The sequence below is a fragment of the Salvelinus sp. IW2-2015 genome, unplaced genomic scaffold (assembly GCF_002910315.2).
Source record: "Salvelinus sp. IW2-2015 unplaced genomic scaffold, ASM291031v2 Un_scaffold757, whole genome shotgun sequence".
Taxonomy (NCBI): Eukaryota; Metazoa; Chordata; class Actinopteri; order Salmoniformes; family Salmonidae; genus Salvelinus; species Salvelinus sp. IW2-2015.
In genome coordinates this window covers 297,217-313,651 of record NW_019942604.1, presented here as the reverse complement: position 1 = coordinate 313,651, position 16,435 = coordinate 297,217, and the positions used below count along the sequence as shown (strand labels likewise).

The 16,435-nt window shown below is 41.2% G+C and overlaps 1 protein-coding gene across 1 annotated transcript; it reads left to right on the top strand.

The window, feature by feature from the left end:
• Positions 1–2,497: 2,497 nt before the first annotated feature.
• ptger3 (prostaglandin E receptor 3 (subtype EP3)) lies at positions 2,498–16,079 on the top strand. Its single transcript, XM_024136032.2, is given in 2 exon segments — positions 2,498–3,350; positions 12,220–16,079. Coding segments are annotated over 2 exon segments (1,095 nt in total). The 5' UTR covers positions 2,498–2,558; the 3' UTR covers positions 12,523–16,079.
• The last annotated feature ends 356 nt before the right edge of the window (positions 16,080–16,435 follow it).

The window sequence follows — 16,435 nt, the reverse complement described above, 5'->3', positions numbered from 1 at the left end:
TCTTACTTGAGAAATGGCTCTTTGCAAGGAAGTTATTTTGACCATTTTAATTGAAAAACAACCACAGTAAGATACTTAATTGTTACCCAGAAATTATTTGAAATTCAGATAAAAATGGCTGCATTGGACCTTTAAATACAGGTCACTTCTACAAACAAAGCACATGTTATGGTTTAATCATATTTGATTGCTGTTCTCAGTCTTGTCTGTAGGTGGCACTTGGTACTTTTAAACTCATTTTCTGACTGATTAATACTATTCAGGAGGCTGCTGAGGGGAGAATGGCAAATAATAATGGCCGGAACGGAGCAAATGGAATGGCATCAAACACCTGGAAACCATGTGTTTGATATCATTCCAATAATTCCACTCACTACCACGATCCCATTCTCCCCAATTAAGGTGCCACCAACCTCCTGTGTCATGAGGCTATTGTCACATTGTATAAATGATTGGAGACAGGCACAGGAATATGTAATAGGGGGTTTTAATACTCCACCCAAAAATACATGCCATGAAAAGGCACGGGGACGAAGCCCAAAACAAACATGTATAGAAAAACACAGGGATGTAACCCAAACAAAAGAGCGAGGTTAAACCTCTAATGTATACACAGGACAAGACCCATAATAACAAGTACACTATATACGCAGCACGAAAGCCAAACCAACAAAGCACAGGCACTCTAAAGACCAACGGACATGGGAACAACAACCAACAAGACAATGGTGAACAGAGGGCACATATATAGAATTACTAATCAGGGGAATTGGAACCAGGTGTGCGTAATGAAACAGTTCAGCACGCCTAGAGGCTGGTGACATAGACCTCCGGAGCTGGTGTACAGAATGAGCAACAGTACCTACCYGGGGAATCCGTGACAGCTATGTAGAAATGTTGTGATGATGGGATCGGCCTATCAACCAAGTGCATAGTGAGGAAGAATGATCCACTCATGTTAGGTTGATGTGTGACAAAAATATTCTAAAGCTATTTTCAGTTCAGCAAATGGCTTGCCTGGCTACAGACACTCCTAGCTCAGGCCAAACGCTATGCCATGCCCAATGGAAGTTAATGCCTCGATCACACCTACAGTGTTTTTGCGTTTTGGTACACCAGATGTACAGTGCATTCATTTCCAATGGAACAATGCGTTTGACTTGCAGCGTTGCAGAGGAAGTTGCAGTGAGTTCTGTGTGGTGCATACATTGGATACACCTAAAGTATGCATCAAATTGTATGCATAGACGGCTTGTCAGAAATGGTAACAGAAGGTGAATGTTGAAGTTTTGTTGCACACATATCAAGATGATGCTGTGTACCATTTTGCGCAATGACGCTGTAGGTGTGTTCCAGGCACAAGCCTGGTTCACGTTACCCATAAGCACTCCTTTACATTGCGCCAGATGTCATGCATTTCAATGGGGACATCCACAACGGAGTGGAAACCTAACGCCCCCTTGCTGTTGAAGGCTCTGTTGCGAGATGGACATTGCTTTGAACATTTTTAAACTTTGCAGTCTCTCTTCGGTCTTGTTGAAAAACAGTAAGTTACCAAAACATAGAAGATGGAAAATGTGTGGTTTTCAGTGATGGCTTTATGGTTTAACTAGCCACTGTTAAATGATACACATTGCCTGTAAAGCCAATTATATCATGACAAATTGCCTCCCGTTTAAGTTTATGATGGTGTGGCTTTACAAACACTACACTTCTCTGTGCAGTAGCAGGGCAAGACTCCTTGAAGGCGACATACAGCGTAATGAAATACCTCTCGATTTAAAGGGTAATTAGTATTGTATGTAGTGAATGACACAGCAGCAGAATAATTTAGTTTGAGACATCAGGCTAGCAAATGGCATTGAATGGCATTAAAAGTAAACTACAATGTGAAGGATATAGCCTTGCCTTATGATAATTAGGCTAGTAGGCCTACATTTTCTTAAATGCAACAACTAGGCTTATCCCATGCCTCTGAATAATCCTAGGTCAGTGATTTCCAACCATGTGGTTTAGGGAGCTTCCATGGGGTCCCTGAAAAAGCTGTGATAAAACTAAGATTGAGTAAAACAGCAGCAAGGCCAAAATGTCTAATTTTAAAAAAGCTTTTCAGTGGAACTCAGAATGGATCAGAACCCCTAGTTCAGGTAAGATAACTATATCAAAGCCATTAATAGCCTAGGCCATATTTTAATGTAAGGCATAGTTGCCGACTAGGTATAGGCCTATGCCAAAACATTTACAATGTAATTTCAGCAGAAAAGTGAACATGCACTTTAAATTAGGCCCTTGTCCAGCTGCCAAAATTAGCCTCCTGGAGCAATTGGTGTTGAAAGTTAGGCCTGCCGAATTTTGAAATTGTGCATATGCTCTTGCAGGTAGTCCCACCTCCCGTGCTTTAAAAAGTGTGACGCGTTTTTACGCACAGTAGCTTTGKAGACTACACTTGGAGGCTGCTGGGCATGTACAGTGGACTTAGCCTGTATATATCCTCACATAGAGGATGACTTCCGACAACTGAGACTCTGGATACCTGGCGCAACTCTTCTCCCGGAGAGATGTTGGAATCCAACAAGTCCTTGCGTGAGAGCAATGCCACCAAAAGTGGCAACTGTGGATCCGTATCAGTTGTTTTCCCCATTACTATGATGGTAACGGGAATGGTGGGCAATTCTCTCGCTCTTATGCTGGTATATAGCTCGTACAGAAAAAAAGAAAATAACAGGAAAAAGTCTTTCCTACTCTGCATAGGGTCGCTGGCATTGACTGATCTGTTTGGACAGCTTCTCACCAGCCCGATAGTTATATCGGTTTACAGAGCCGATTTGAAATGGGACCGCATAGACTCATCGGGGAGTCTGTGTGCTTTCTTTGGAGTCTGTATGACAACTTTTGGCTTGTGTTCTCTATTCTTTGCCAGCGCAATGGCAATTGAGAGGGCATTGGCGATTACAAGTCCTCATTGGTARTCCAATCACATGAAGACACGTGTGACAAAGCAAATTCTGGCAGTTATATGGTGTCTTGTTCTGTTTTTCTCGCTGTTGCCGGTCGCAGGAGTTGGGCACTATACGCTGCAATGGCCAGGCACTTGGTGCTTCATAAGCACTGGAGACAGAGAAGTCCCGGGCAACATGTTTTTCTCCATCACTTTCGCTGTTCTTGGGATATTCTCACTTCTTGTGACTTTCTCCTGCAACGTCGTCACAATTCGTGGATTACTTATTCGTTGCAAAACGAAATCGGGCACATCTCACTCATCCAAGCAGTGGGAACGATTAACCACGGAGACAGTCATTCAACTATTGGGAATCATGTGTGTACTGCTTATATGCTGGGCTCCTTTACTGGTAAGTTCTGGTGGTTTTCCTCTACTGGTAAATTCTGGTGGTTTTCCTCTTGTTTTATAGCATTTGTTAATGTGGTGTAGAACTCTCTAAAATACTAAAATCATATTTAACAAGGCACGCCTATACTACAAATAATTCACAGAACGTACATTTTAATTAAAGTTCCAAAGGAATGGTCTCAGTTCCAACCTTATTGACACACACATGTGATTGGTTGAGGTGATTAGTTAACGTTCTTGAGTGCTTGATGTCACACAGATGCTCTACAGAGCAGTCTGTTTAGCCTGTTTACCTAGCGCACACCGCCCAGGAGTTAACACCGACCGAACAACTTGGGAAACCGCTTCAGTTTGATCACCAAATTAGTTGGGGAAATAAATAGGGCTGTGACGATTATGGCATTTTGGGTAACGATTAATTAACGATAAATGTACACGATTATTGTCGTAAGTCTTTTTCTTGTAATGCATCATATCGCACGTTTGAAAATTCGTTTTGGAAATGAAGCTTCTCCTCCCAACAGTGCCATTCTGCTCATAAAATTGAAAAAAAAAATGTTATTATCTTCATAAATAAAGTTGAATCTTCCCTTCTCCTAAAATATATATATTAAGAAAATTATGATGTTTTTTTGGAGTTCACGGTTATTGTCCATAATTGTTGAACCAAATGAAAACCTCATCAGCTAGCTACCAATCTATTTTAGTTTAACTCAAATTAGSCCACTAATTGTTATTTTGACCTTTCCACAAATGGTCTGGTATGTGTTGTTTGATGTGAGCAAGTTAACCCAAATGTATCAAATAATAGGTTGTGTGTCCACAATAAGTTTGTGGCTATTGCCTGGCCAGTGGTCTAGCTAGCTACATTTCAGTAATTAGCTATCCTCCTAAAAGCGGTGGTCAGTGTAAAGCTAAGTGAAAAAGTTAGTTATTGTTGCCGTGGTGTAATCATGTCTAACCAGTTGGCTAATGTAGCCTGTGTGCCCATGAGCTCCCACGTCTAGGTAGCTGTGTCTTTTGGTGTCCACGATTAGCTATCTAGCTACTGTTGACTAAACCCATTCTGTACAAATTTGCACAACCGCTGCATTCAAACAAGGCTGCAATGAAACCTAATGGGACTGTGTGGGCATCAGTCTGTGCTGAGAACCACGTTTCTATTCAAGCTTCGATTGACATGGTAATGGCCCAATAGTATTGCAGAATTGTTTAAAAAAACGGACCCCTCTGACGCTGTACGTTACATTGTGATGTATCATGACGTAACGTACAGCACGCATATTGCAACTCATTCTGTGTCGTACAGCCTCTCTCAACCAGGTGTAGCGCTTCTCTCTCAGATTAAAAACAAGAAAGAGACAGGGACAGGGTAAGGGGGATACCTAGTCAATTGTGCAACTGAGTGCATTCATTTTTTTGGCGTCATGACTGCAAGCCATCATGACTCTCAAAACCCACAACAGCCGCCCTAAAAACCCGATTCAAATTCGACACAAACCTTCAAATAGGTATGTGATGACACATTATATAAACTCTTTATAGTGTTTTCTTTACGTTTTAGAGGTGATAAGTTGGACAGATCGGGTGAAAAAAGCAGTTTCCCCACACGGCTTATAGGGTTCACCCGCCATTTTTAAAAAGACCCAACGGAGCTCATTGCCTTCTTCAATCATGCAGAAACAGGCAGCATGAAGGACTCGTCATTGATTTTACTGGAAAGGGAAGAAATTGTGCTTTACAATGGTATTCATATTACAGTTGACCTGGAAGTATTATGTTTTTGGGGCGTTAAAATAAGGTCATTGTATTGTACATTACAGCGCGATGTACAAAAGTGTGTTAGCTAACTATAGTTGGCTACTGCATGGCCATTGTAAGCCAGCATGCTAACTAGCCAGCTACATTTCAGTCAGTACCTATCCTTCTAAATGCGATGGTCACTGGATAAACTAGCTATGAGTTGAACATATATTACCAGTCAAAASTTTGGACACACCTACTCATTCAAGGGTTTTTCTTTATTTTTACTATTTTCTACATTGTAGAATAATAGTGAAGACATCAACTATGAATTAACACATATGGAATCATGTAGTAACCAAAAAAAGTGTTAAGCAAATCAAAATACATTTTTTATTTGAGGTTGATCAAAGTTGCCACCCTTTCCCTTGATGAAAGCTTTGCAAACTCTTGGCATTCTCTCAACCAGCTACATGAGGTAGTCACCTGGAATGCATTTCAATTCACAGGTGGGCCTTTGTTAAAAGTTAATTTGTGGAATTTATTTCCTTCTCAATGCGTTTGAGCCAATCAGTTGTGTTGTGACAAGGTAGGGGTGGTATACCGACAATATTCTTATTTGGTAAAAGACCAAGTCCATATTATGGTAAGAACAGCTCAAATAAGTAAAGAGAAACAACAGTCCATCATTACTTTTAGGGAAGCACGATATATCGGTGAACTTATCGGAATCGGACGATATGAGCTAAAAACGCCAATATCAGCATCGGCTCGATGTCTAGTTTAACGCCGATGTGCAAAACCGATGTCAAAGCTGATGTGCATACCTACATAACGTAGGTACATGACGTAATGACGCCACGTAAAATGTAGCACTACACATGCAACACAGCATTCCTAACCTAGCCCACAATGTCTGCTGTGTGGATTGAACAGTCAACAAGTCGAGCTGTCATTTGAAAGAGTAAGAACATTTCAGCGAGACAACTCAAAGACGAAACCCATTAATGCCAAGATAATGTAATTCATTGCCCTTGATAATCAACCGTTCTCTGTCGTGGGTGATGTAGGCTTTCGCCGACTTGTCGAGCACCAGTACACACTACCAAGTAGGGCTGGGCGATATATCAAGTTTTTTTCCGATATATTCGAGTTTATGTTTTAGCGCGATATCGAAAATGCCTGTATCGCAAGAATCAAGGTTCTGTTACAATGTTGTAACATTTAAAAAATGCAGCATCTCACTGTCTCTTCTCTGTCAGCCTAATGTCGAATCATGTCCCAATTGTGTGAAAACAGGTGCACAGAGGTTATCCACCAATCACAACCCTAGACAGCCTTTCACTAATTGTATCCACGGCAGAGAAGTGTAGCGGCGGTAAGAGTTCCACCAAAATGGAAAGTGAGGAAGCCAGCTCAGCCTCTCGTAAGAATGAAATCATCCCCAAAAAGGGCAGCAATGTTTTTTCAGTAATATGGAAGTGGTTCGGGTTTAAGAGGTCTGATGTTCAGCAAACGAATGTCCTGTGCAAAATGTGTCGAAAGACAATTGCTACGATAAGCAGCAGTACAACCAACCTCTTCCATCACCTGCAACTGAAACACGCGGTGGAATGGGAGGAATGCGTGAGGTTACGCAATGCCGATTCCAGTCGCCCGATTCCCAAAACGTCTGCTAAAAGACAAACTACCATAGCTGCATCCTTTTCAAACTTAATCCCTTATGACAAGAAAAGTTTGAGGTGGAAGGAGATAACGGAGGCAGTGACCTATTACATAGCGAAAGATATGGTTCCAATCTTTACAGTACAAAAGCCAGGCTTCTGCTAGGTACAGTTGACKACAAATATCAGCTGCCAAGCCGCAAGTATTTCACTGWAGAAGCCCTTCCGCGATTATACACTGCTACACGCGAAAGAGTCACAGAGAAGCTGGCTAGTGTTTCAAATTTTTCCACCACAGCCGGTATATGGTCGAGCAGAACGTCAGAGCCATACCTAAGTTTGAAAGTCCACTACATAAATGAAGACTGGAAATTGCAAAATGTCTGCCTCCAGACGTCTTACTTCCCCGATGATCATACGGGTGAAGTAATAGCCCAGGGTCTCAAAGACTCTGGCATCGTGGAAGATGAACGAAGACCGACAGGTGTGCATGACAACTGACAGCGGGAGCAACATGATAAAAGCGTTGCGCTTGACCTCGCCATCGGTAAGTGTGACATTGGATAATTGAAGTGCATTCAAAAAGGTTATGTGCAGGCCAGCTGTAGGCTAATGTGTTAGTAGTTGTGTCATTCTGCCAATCCAATAGCAAATAACCACAGGCTGTTTTAATTACAACAACAAATTAACTAAATTAATACACTTTCAATCAACATGATTATATCAATTACATATTCAAACAGCTAGTGGTCATACATTCCTAAACAATAGAATAGACATGTGTGTGGGGGGGGGGTTGGGGTGGTGTTGGTTAGACAGGTCAACTGAATGCTGTACTTGTCACATTATTGAACATGCTGCCATTCTTAGAATCCTTTGTTTCTTCATTCTTTTCAGAGAATGGTGGGAAAGACACACGAGTTGACCGTGCCATTGGGTTATGCAAGAAGGTGGTCAGTATCTTTTCCTTCAGCTGTTAGAAGAGAGACTTGTTTCTAGCACAGACTGAGCTCAGTCTACACACTCACCAGCTCATCACAGAGTCCCCAACCAGGTGGGGGTCAAGATAGAAGATGATAGAATGAATCCTGGAACAAGAAAAGGCCATAGCCCGAGTCCTGGGCTCAGAGAAAAAAAGCAGGCACCTGGTGCCCAACTATCAGGAAATTGATGTGTTGGAATCAGTGAACAAACCATGGGCCCACTACAGGAATTCACTGACACGCTGTCTGGGGAGAACTACGTCAGCGTCTCATACCTCAAGCCTGTGCTAAACCTGTTCAACAGCAACCTCCTGTAGCCAGAGGAAGGTGAGGGCACGCTCACAAAGAAAATCAAGAGTGCCACACTACAGTATCTCAATGACAAGTACGAAGATCCTGTTACAGTTGAACTCCTTGATATGGCCCCGCTGGTGGATCCCTGTTTCAGGACAACATATATATAGCAGATGACAAGATTGAGAGCATCAAACAAAGAGCTGTTTTGGAGCTGAAGTCTCTTCTAGCTGAGGAAAGCACACGACACTCTAGCAGAAATGTGCACCAAGAAGAAGAAAGTGAACCTGGGCAAGAAAACACTTGCAAGCTTCTTCAAGAAGACACTGCTGTCTGGCCCACAGTCCGAGGAGGACATCAAAACTGAGTTGTCAAGTTACTTGATGATGTCCCCTGACACAGACCCAGACAAAGACCCACTTGAGTGGTGGAGGCTCCAWGAGGCCAACTTCCCAAGACTGAGTAAGCTTGCTTAAAAAGTACCTGTGCATTCCTGCTACAAGTGCCCCTTCAGACAGGGTCTTTAGCACAGGTGGGAACATTGTGACATGTCACAGGGCATTTCTCAGTGATTTTTCCAACAATTGTTTATAGACAGATTATTTCACTTTTAATTCACTGAACCACAATTGCAGTGGGTCAAAAGTTTACATACACTCAGTTGACTGTGTCTTTTAACAGCTTGGAAAATTCCAGAAAATGATGTCATGGCTTTAAAAGCTTCTGATAGGCTAATTGACATAATTTGAGTCAATTAGAGGTGTACCTGTGGATGTATTTCTAGGCCTACTTTCAAACTCAGTGCCTCTTTGCTTGACATCATGGGGAAATCAAAAGAAATCAGTCAAGACCTCAGAAAAAAATTGTAGACCTCCACAAGTCTGGTTCATCTTTGGGAGCAATTTCCAAATGCCTGAAGGTACCACGTTCATCTGGACAAACAATAGTGCACAAGTATAAATGCCATGGGACCACGCAGCCGTCATACCTCTGAGGAAAGAGATGCGTTCAGTCTCCTAGAGATGAACGTACTTTGGTGCGAAAAGTGCAAATCAATCCCAGAACAACAGCAAAGGACCATGTGAAGATGCTTGAGGAAACAGGTACAACATTATCTATATCCACATTGGGAAAGTTGCTACAGAGCCGTAGAAAAATGCTAAATGAAATTATCGATTATCGTAGATTTATCTGTGGGACAGTGATTCCTAGCCTCAGTGAATGGGCAGCTGGGAGGAGGTGCTCTTATTCTCCATGGACTTTACAGTGTCCCAGAACCTTTTGGAATTAGTGCTACAGGACGCAAATTTCTGTTTGAAAATGCTAGCCTTAACTTTCCTAACTGACTGAGTATATTGGTTCCTGACTTTTCTGAAAAGTTGCATATCGCGGGGGCTATTCGATGCTAATGCAGAACGCCACAGGATGTTTTTGTGCTGGTCAAGGGCAGTCAAGTCTGTGGTGAACCAAGGGCTATATCTGTTCTTAGTGCTACATTTTTTGAATGGGGCATGCTTATTTAAGATGGCGAGGAAAGCACTTTTAAAGAGCAACCAGGCATCCTCTACTGACGGGATTAGGACAATATCCTTCCAGGATACCTTGGCCAAGTCGATTAGAAAGGCCTGCTCGCTGAAGTGTTTTAGGGAATATTTGACAGTGATGAGGGGTGGTCGTTTGACCTCGGACCCATCGCGCACGCAGGCAATGAGGCAGTGATCGCTGAGATCCTGGTTGAAGACAGCAGAGGTGTATTTAGAGGGAAAGTTGGTCAGGATGATATCTAAGAGGGTGCCGATGTTTATGGATTTAGGGTTGTACCTGGTAGGTTCCTTAATAATTTGTGTGAGATTGAGGGTACCTAGCTTAGATTGTAGGACGGCCGGGGTGTTAAGCATATCCCAGTTTAGGTCACCTAACAGTACGAACTCTGAAGATCGATGGGGGGCAATCAATTCACATATGGTGTCCAGGGCACAGCTGGGGGCTAAAGGGGGTCTATAACAAGCGGAAACGGTGAGAGACTTGTTTCTGGAAAGGTAGATTTTTAAAAGTAGAAGCTCAAATTGTTTGGGCACAGACCTGGATAGTATGACAGAACTCTGCAGGTCTTCTCTTCAGTAGATTGCAACTCTGCCCCTTTTGGCAGTTCTATCTTGTCGGAAGATGTTATAGTTAGGGATGGAAATTTCAGGATTTCTGGTGTCCTTCCTAAGCCATGATTCAGACACGGCTAGGACATCAGGGTTGGCGGAGTGTGCTAAAGCAGTGAATAAAACCAACTTAGGGAGGAAGCTTCTAATGTTAACATGCATGAAACCAATGCTTTTACGGTTACAGAACTCAACAAATGAGTGCGACAGAGAAATGGGAGTGATGCTGGGGGCTGCAGGGCCTGGGTTACCTATACATCGCCAGAGGAACAGAGGAGGAGTAGGAACAGAGTACGGCTAAAGGCTAAAAGAACTGGTCGTCTAGTGAGTTTGGAACATAGAGTAAGAGGAGCAGATTTCTGGGCGCGGAAGAATAGATTCAAGCCATAATGTACAGACAAGGGTATGGTAGGATGTGAGTACAGTGGAGGTAAACCTAGGCATTGAGTGACGATAAGAGAGGCACCAGTAATTGTTTCAGGCTTGTATTCTGAAAAATGAAGAAGTAAGAGCAGTCTGAATGAGTGGACCCTAAAGTGTCACAGAGCTTTTTCATGCACGCGACCAAGAGAGTGCGTTTCTTGTTTACCTTTTAAATTGACGACGTTATTGTCCGGTTGAAATATTATTGATTATTTAGGCTAAAACATCGTTTGACATTTTTCTATGAACTTTACAGATACAATTTGGATTTTTTTTGTCTTCCTGTTTTGACTGTGTTTGAGCCTGTGGATTACTGAAGAAAACGCGCAAACAAAACAGAGGTTTTTGGATATAAAGAGACTTTACCGAACTAAATAAACATTTATTGAGTAAATGKATGTCTGCTGAGTGCAACCATATGAAGATCATCAAAGGTAAGGGATTAATTGTATCTCTATTTCTGACATGTGTAACTGTTCTACTTGGCTGGCTACTGTTTGTAATGATTTGTCTAGTGTGCTATGTTCTCAAATAATCGTAAGGTATGCTTTCGCTATAAAGCATTTTTAAAATCTGACACCGTGGTTAGATTCACAAGAATTTGATCTTTAAACCTATGTAAAATATGTTTTGTTTTCTGAATTTTTATAATGAGTATTTCTGTATTTGAATTTGGCGCCCAACAGTGTCACTGGCTGTTGAAGAGGTGGGACGCTAACGTCTCACGTGCCCAAGAGAGGTTAAGGGAGGATAGTGTGGATAGGAGGACGTCATGATTCACAGTTTCAAAGGCCTTTTCAAGATCCAAAAAGACTGTGCCGACTTCTCCGATGTCCAGTTTAGATTTAATGCACTCCAGAAAATAACAATTGGCTTTTTTGGTAAATGCGTTGCACCATTAGATGCACTTTTTGGCGTGCTCTATAATTGAACCTGTTTCTGCTTCTACAGTGTGCAATAAGGCCTAAGTGTAATTTGTATTTATACTGTGCATTAAATGTATTTTGTACACACATCCAGATACTCAGCTTGTTTGTGCAGTGACTTTCTTAGGGATAGGACAGGCTGGGGACAGGGCTAGGTTACCGGAACAGTGTTATGACCAGTCTTAAATCGTTGGATAACAAAAGTAGGTTGTAATGATGATATTATACAGCTATTGACTATAAAACTGTGCTGTTTTCTGTCGATTTATACAGCTTGTCATAAGGGGATGTTCAAGGCAGGTTGGATTAATTTGCAGTGGGCAGATGAGACACATTTTATTACCATGTGCAGCCACAACGAATCTCAATCAGTTAGTGATCGGATCATCTTAATCAGATGAAGGACAACCACATGTTAACCACGCCTTTTGAGAGCTGATTCAAATCCATTGGACGCACCCGTGCGTTAATCTAAGTAACATAATAAAATAAAATAAAAAGTGAGCCCTGCATGACAAAACCAAACAATTATCGAAATTTGTAGTGACAGATAGAATTTCAAGAGTTTGCCATCTCTGTGACCAGGTATGGTATCTCGTATATCTATAAATTAGTAATGATGTTAAGTAAAGCGAGACCCTCCAAGGTAATCTTGATTCAATTGTCACTGACTCTTTTCTTTAGGTGCTGATGTTAAGAATGATCTCGACACAGACGTCTTCACATCACTGCAAACCGGCAGAAGTGTCTTTCACTCCTAGTCAAGACATCCAGGTGGACTGTAACTTCTTTCTCACCGCCATTCGCCTGGCCTCTCTGAACCAGATCCTGGACCCTTGGGTTTACCTGCTTCTAAGGGAGATTATACTGCGCAAGTTCTGCCAGGTGGCCAATGCTGTGTCCAACTGCTCCATAGATGGACAAAAGGAGACTCAGGTGGCCCTGGATGCTCTCAACAAGCAGCCTTCTGACACTAACGGTCTGTAGAAACAGTAAATGGACCCGATCAAACTTAAGGATAACCTGACCTGATTACTATTTTTTTTTCTTCGATCACCCACAGTCCAAAAACAGTTATTGTGCAATAATGTTGTGCCACTAATGACAGAAATTACTTTGTTAGTGTGTTAATGGACCTGGCAATGCTCTCCATGTGCACACATTTTTGTTTGGTTGCATATATTCTCGTGAGGCTCACAAAACCAGCATGTGAAAACGTGACCTCTGCAACCTTCACTTTGGACTGTTAAAGCCAATGACTTCCAGGGGGATTTTTTACATGGTTGCTCAATAACATTACAGCCCTACCAAACACAAACAGACATTCTCAATCAGAAGATACCATTTTGTTTTTCAACCAACAAGTTAAAACAATGTCAGTGAATTATTGGAGTGCTCGTAAGGCGATGTGATGTAGCCTTTTGACAGTTGACAACTGTTAGTGGAATATAGTTTTTGACTTTCTGGAATCGCATTTCATGTAACAAAGTTGACGTTAAATGTAATGATGGCTGGAATGTGTGACATGTTTAATTCAAATCATTCTTCACTTTGTCATCTGTAATAGACTAGATTTGTAACCACATTTTTAAAAAAGGGGAACATCTGAAGTGCAAGGCAAGTGTACTCGAAACTGGAATAGATTGCGCAGTATTATATATGCTAATTTAAGAAGATTGCAAAATGCATCGATATATGGAAAAGGCTTTGATATTTGTTGTTTCTGTGTTGAACACTGAAATGTGTGTTTAACTCAATGTGCTGAAGATGCTACCTATTGGGGATATGCTGTCATATGTACAGGGGGGTCCACAATTATTGGCACCCTTGATAAAAAATGAGCAAAAAAACAGTAGAAAATAAATAGGAAATGTATATTATTTCATGCTAATACAATTGCTCTGAAAGATTTTGTTTAACTCCTGAGTGGCGCAGCGGTCTAAGGCACTGCATCTCAGTGCTAGAGGCGTCACTACAGACACCCTGGTTCAGTGGTCTAAGGCACTGCATGCTAGAGGCGTCACTACACTAGCCTGGTTGGAATAGGGTAGCGCACAATTGTCCCATAGGGCAGCGCACAATTGGCCCAGCGTTGTCCGGGTTTGGCCGGTGTAGGCCGTCATTGTAAATAAGAATTTGTTCTTAACTGACTAGCCTAGTTAGAGAAAGGTTAAATACAAAAAAAAATATATAATAATTAAAACTCTAAAAGATAGGGGTAAAAATTATTGSCACCCCTGTTTGCAGTAGGCCTACTCCTACCCTTGCGAGGATAACGCCACGGTTMATGGAATATCGTTTTTGACCTAATGGTATTGCATTTGCATTTCACATAACAAAGTTGATGTTAAATGGAATGTGTGACATGTTTAATTCCAATAGTTCTTAACTTTTTTTCTAAACTGTTTAAAAAACCTCTACAAGATTGGTGTCCCACCCGCAGGACGGTTGAGCTAACGTAGYCTACTGTGATTAGGTTGTAAGTAACAAGACAATTTCCCAGGACATGGGCAGAAAGCTTAAATTCTTGGTAATCTAACTGCACTGTTCAATTTACAGTAGCTATTACAGTGAAAGAATACCATGCTATTTTTTGAGGAGAGTGCACAGTTATGAACTTGAACATGTATTTATAAATCAATTAGGCACATTTGGGCAGTCTTGATACAACATTTTGAACATCAATACAAAGGTTCATTGGATCAGTCTAATACTTTGCACATTCACTGCTGCCATCTAGTGGACAATATCTAAATTGCGCCTGGGCTGGAACAATACATTTTGGCCTTTCTCTTGCATTTCAAAGACGGTACAAAAAAAAAATATGTTTTTTTCTTTATATTATCTTTTACCAGACCTAATGTGTTATATTCTCCTACATTAATTTAATTTCCACGAACTTCAAAGTGTTTCCTTTCAAATGGTATCAAGAATATGCAAATCCTTGCTTCAGGTACTGAGCTACAGGCAGTTAGTTTTGGGTATGTCATTTTAGGCGAAAATTGGGGGGGGAAATGGTTCCATCCTTAAATGAATGAGATTGGAGAACAGTTTGGGAGGGATCTTGGAACATTCCTCCATACAGAATATTTCCAGATCCTTGATATTCTTTGTCTGGGCTTATGGACGGCCCTCTTCAATTCAAACCACAGGTTTTCAATGGGGTTCAAGTCCGACAGATGGCCATTGCAAAATGTTGATTTTGTGGTCAATTAACCAAGACAGAATAAAATTGCCCCATTTTTTTAGCATACTATATAGCTCACTATTTATATTATTTATTTGATTGTCTTTTATGCTTATCTTTATCAAGGGTGCCAATAATTATGGACCCCATTGAGCTTCTGCTATTTACATTTTGGTAATTTACATTTTGGTCATGTAAAGCTTTTGTTTATTCCTATTGTCTCTTGAATCTCTTGTTTTATAAGGGATTGAATATGTTCAAACAAAAGCCTTGGAAGACCTGATTGAATGATTTTTCTTAAGCATGTACTGTATATTTCTCATATGGTCATGCCTGCAGCAGCCTATGCTGTGAGTGGATATGATAACGTCCTCTTTCATGTTGTATGGTAGTTCATGAATCATGTCAGTGGGATGGTGTTCTCCATGAGCCGTTACTTCTTCATCAGTCCTGGACAACAACATGAATGACGTCATACTGTACAGTGCCTCACCTTGCCTTACCATGCCTAGCGTATTGAAAAACATTTATGAGCCAACTACCTAGTTGGTTACTTGGGTAACATAATGATGCTAACTGGCAGGCAAACTTGAGAGCTTGTGTATTTTCAGTTTCTCACCTATGCCTATAATTATCTGTCAACATTGTTATTACAGACAGAATTTCTTCAATGATTGTCAAACCAGTCTGCCTCAGAAACCAGCTCAAGTGTTTAAACGTAGGAAGTTATTGAGATTGAAAGGAGAGATAGAGTTGAATACTGTGCTTTTGCAGCACGGAGATCAGTTTATCTATGGTGTTTCAAGTGCATTTTGCAGAGGAACACATTTCTGTGACATTGAGTAAGGTTTATATTTACGTCGCCTTCTTTGTTCACTGTTAATGTGCAATCGGGGATGTGCATGTTATTTGTTTATTACAGGTGTTAAAACGTGCTAATTTATCATTTTGAGAAGCAAGTTTCTACGATATCAGGTGGTCAATTTAATGAAGGGATTTTAATCTCTGTGTGTCTAGAAATTAGTTTCACTCCAGGGTTGCATTTAACATAATTATTATGTACAGGTTGCCCTGAGACATGATTGTGTGATGAACACAATTACTCTCAAATTGAATTAACTTCAACTTAATGAACTGTATATTTGTAAGCAGAGTTTACGTCATCTTTCTCATGACAGAAAACATTCCGATGTTTTAAGAGCCAAATGTACAGGGTTGCAGGTGTGATTGCAGGGTACAGTGGACATCTTAGGCTTCGACCTCCAACATGTAGGACTAGTGAAATAAAGTAATGAAAATGGTCATAAAAACAATAGAAATAACACTATATACATAACAACAACTGTGGCAGTGATGAATAAATAAAATATCCAGAGTAAAGACTGTTGAGGGGGTGGGGTGGAATGACCATAGGGGGAGCAGCAGCATGACCAGTGAGTGAAATAAAAACTAAAGTAATCATTTCCATATTAACAACTGCAACAGTGATAAATGTCATTGGGGTGGGGGCAGAGTAAAGTCTGTTGGGGGGGGGGGGGGGSAACAGGAGAAAGAGTGTCCATAGGGGGAGTTGTTACAGGTAAATTAAGTGAGAGTTGAGGGTGGGGGTGTTGCCGTACCAGGCTGTGATGCAGCCCAACAGTATGCTCTCGATGGTGCTCCTGCAGAACACTGAACACCGGATTTCTTCGGCATCTAGAGGTTGAAGAGTTG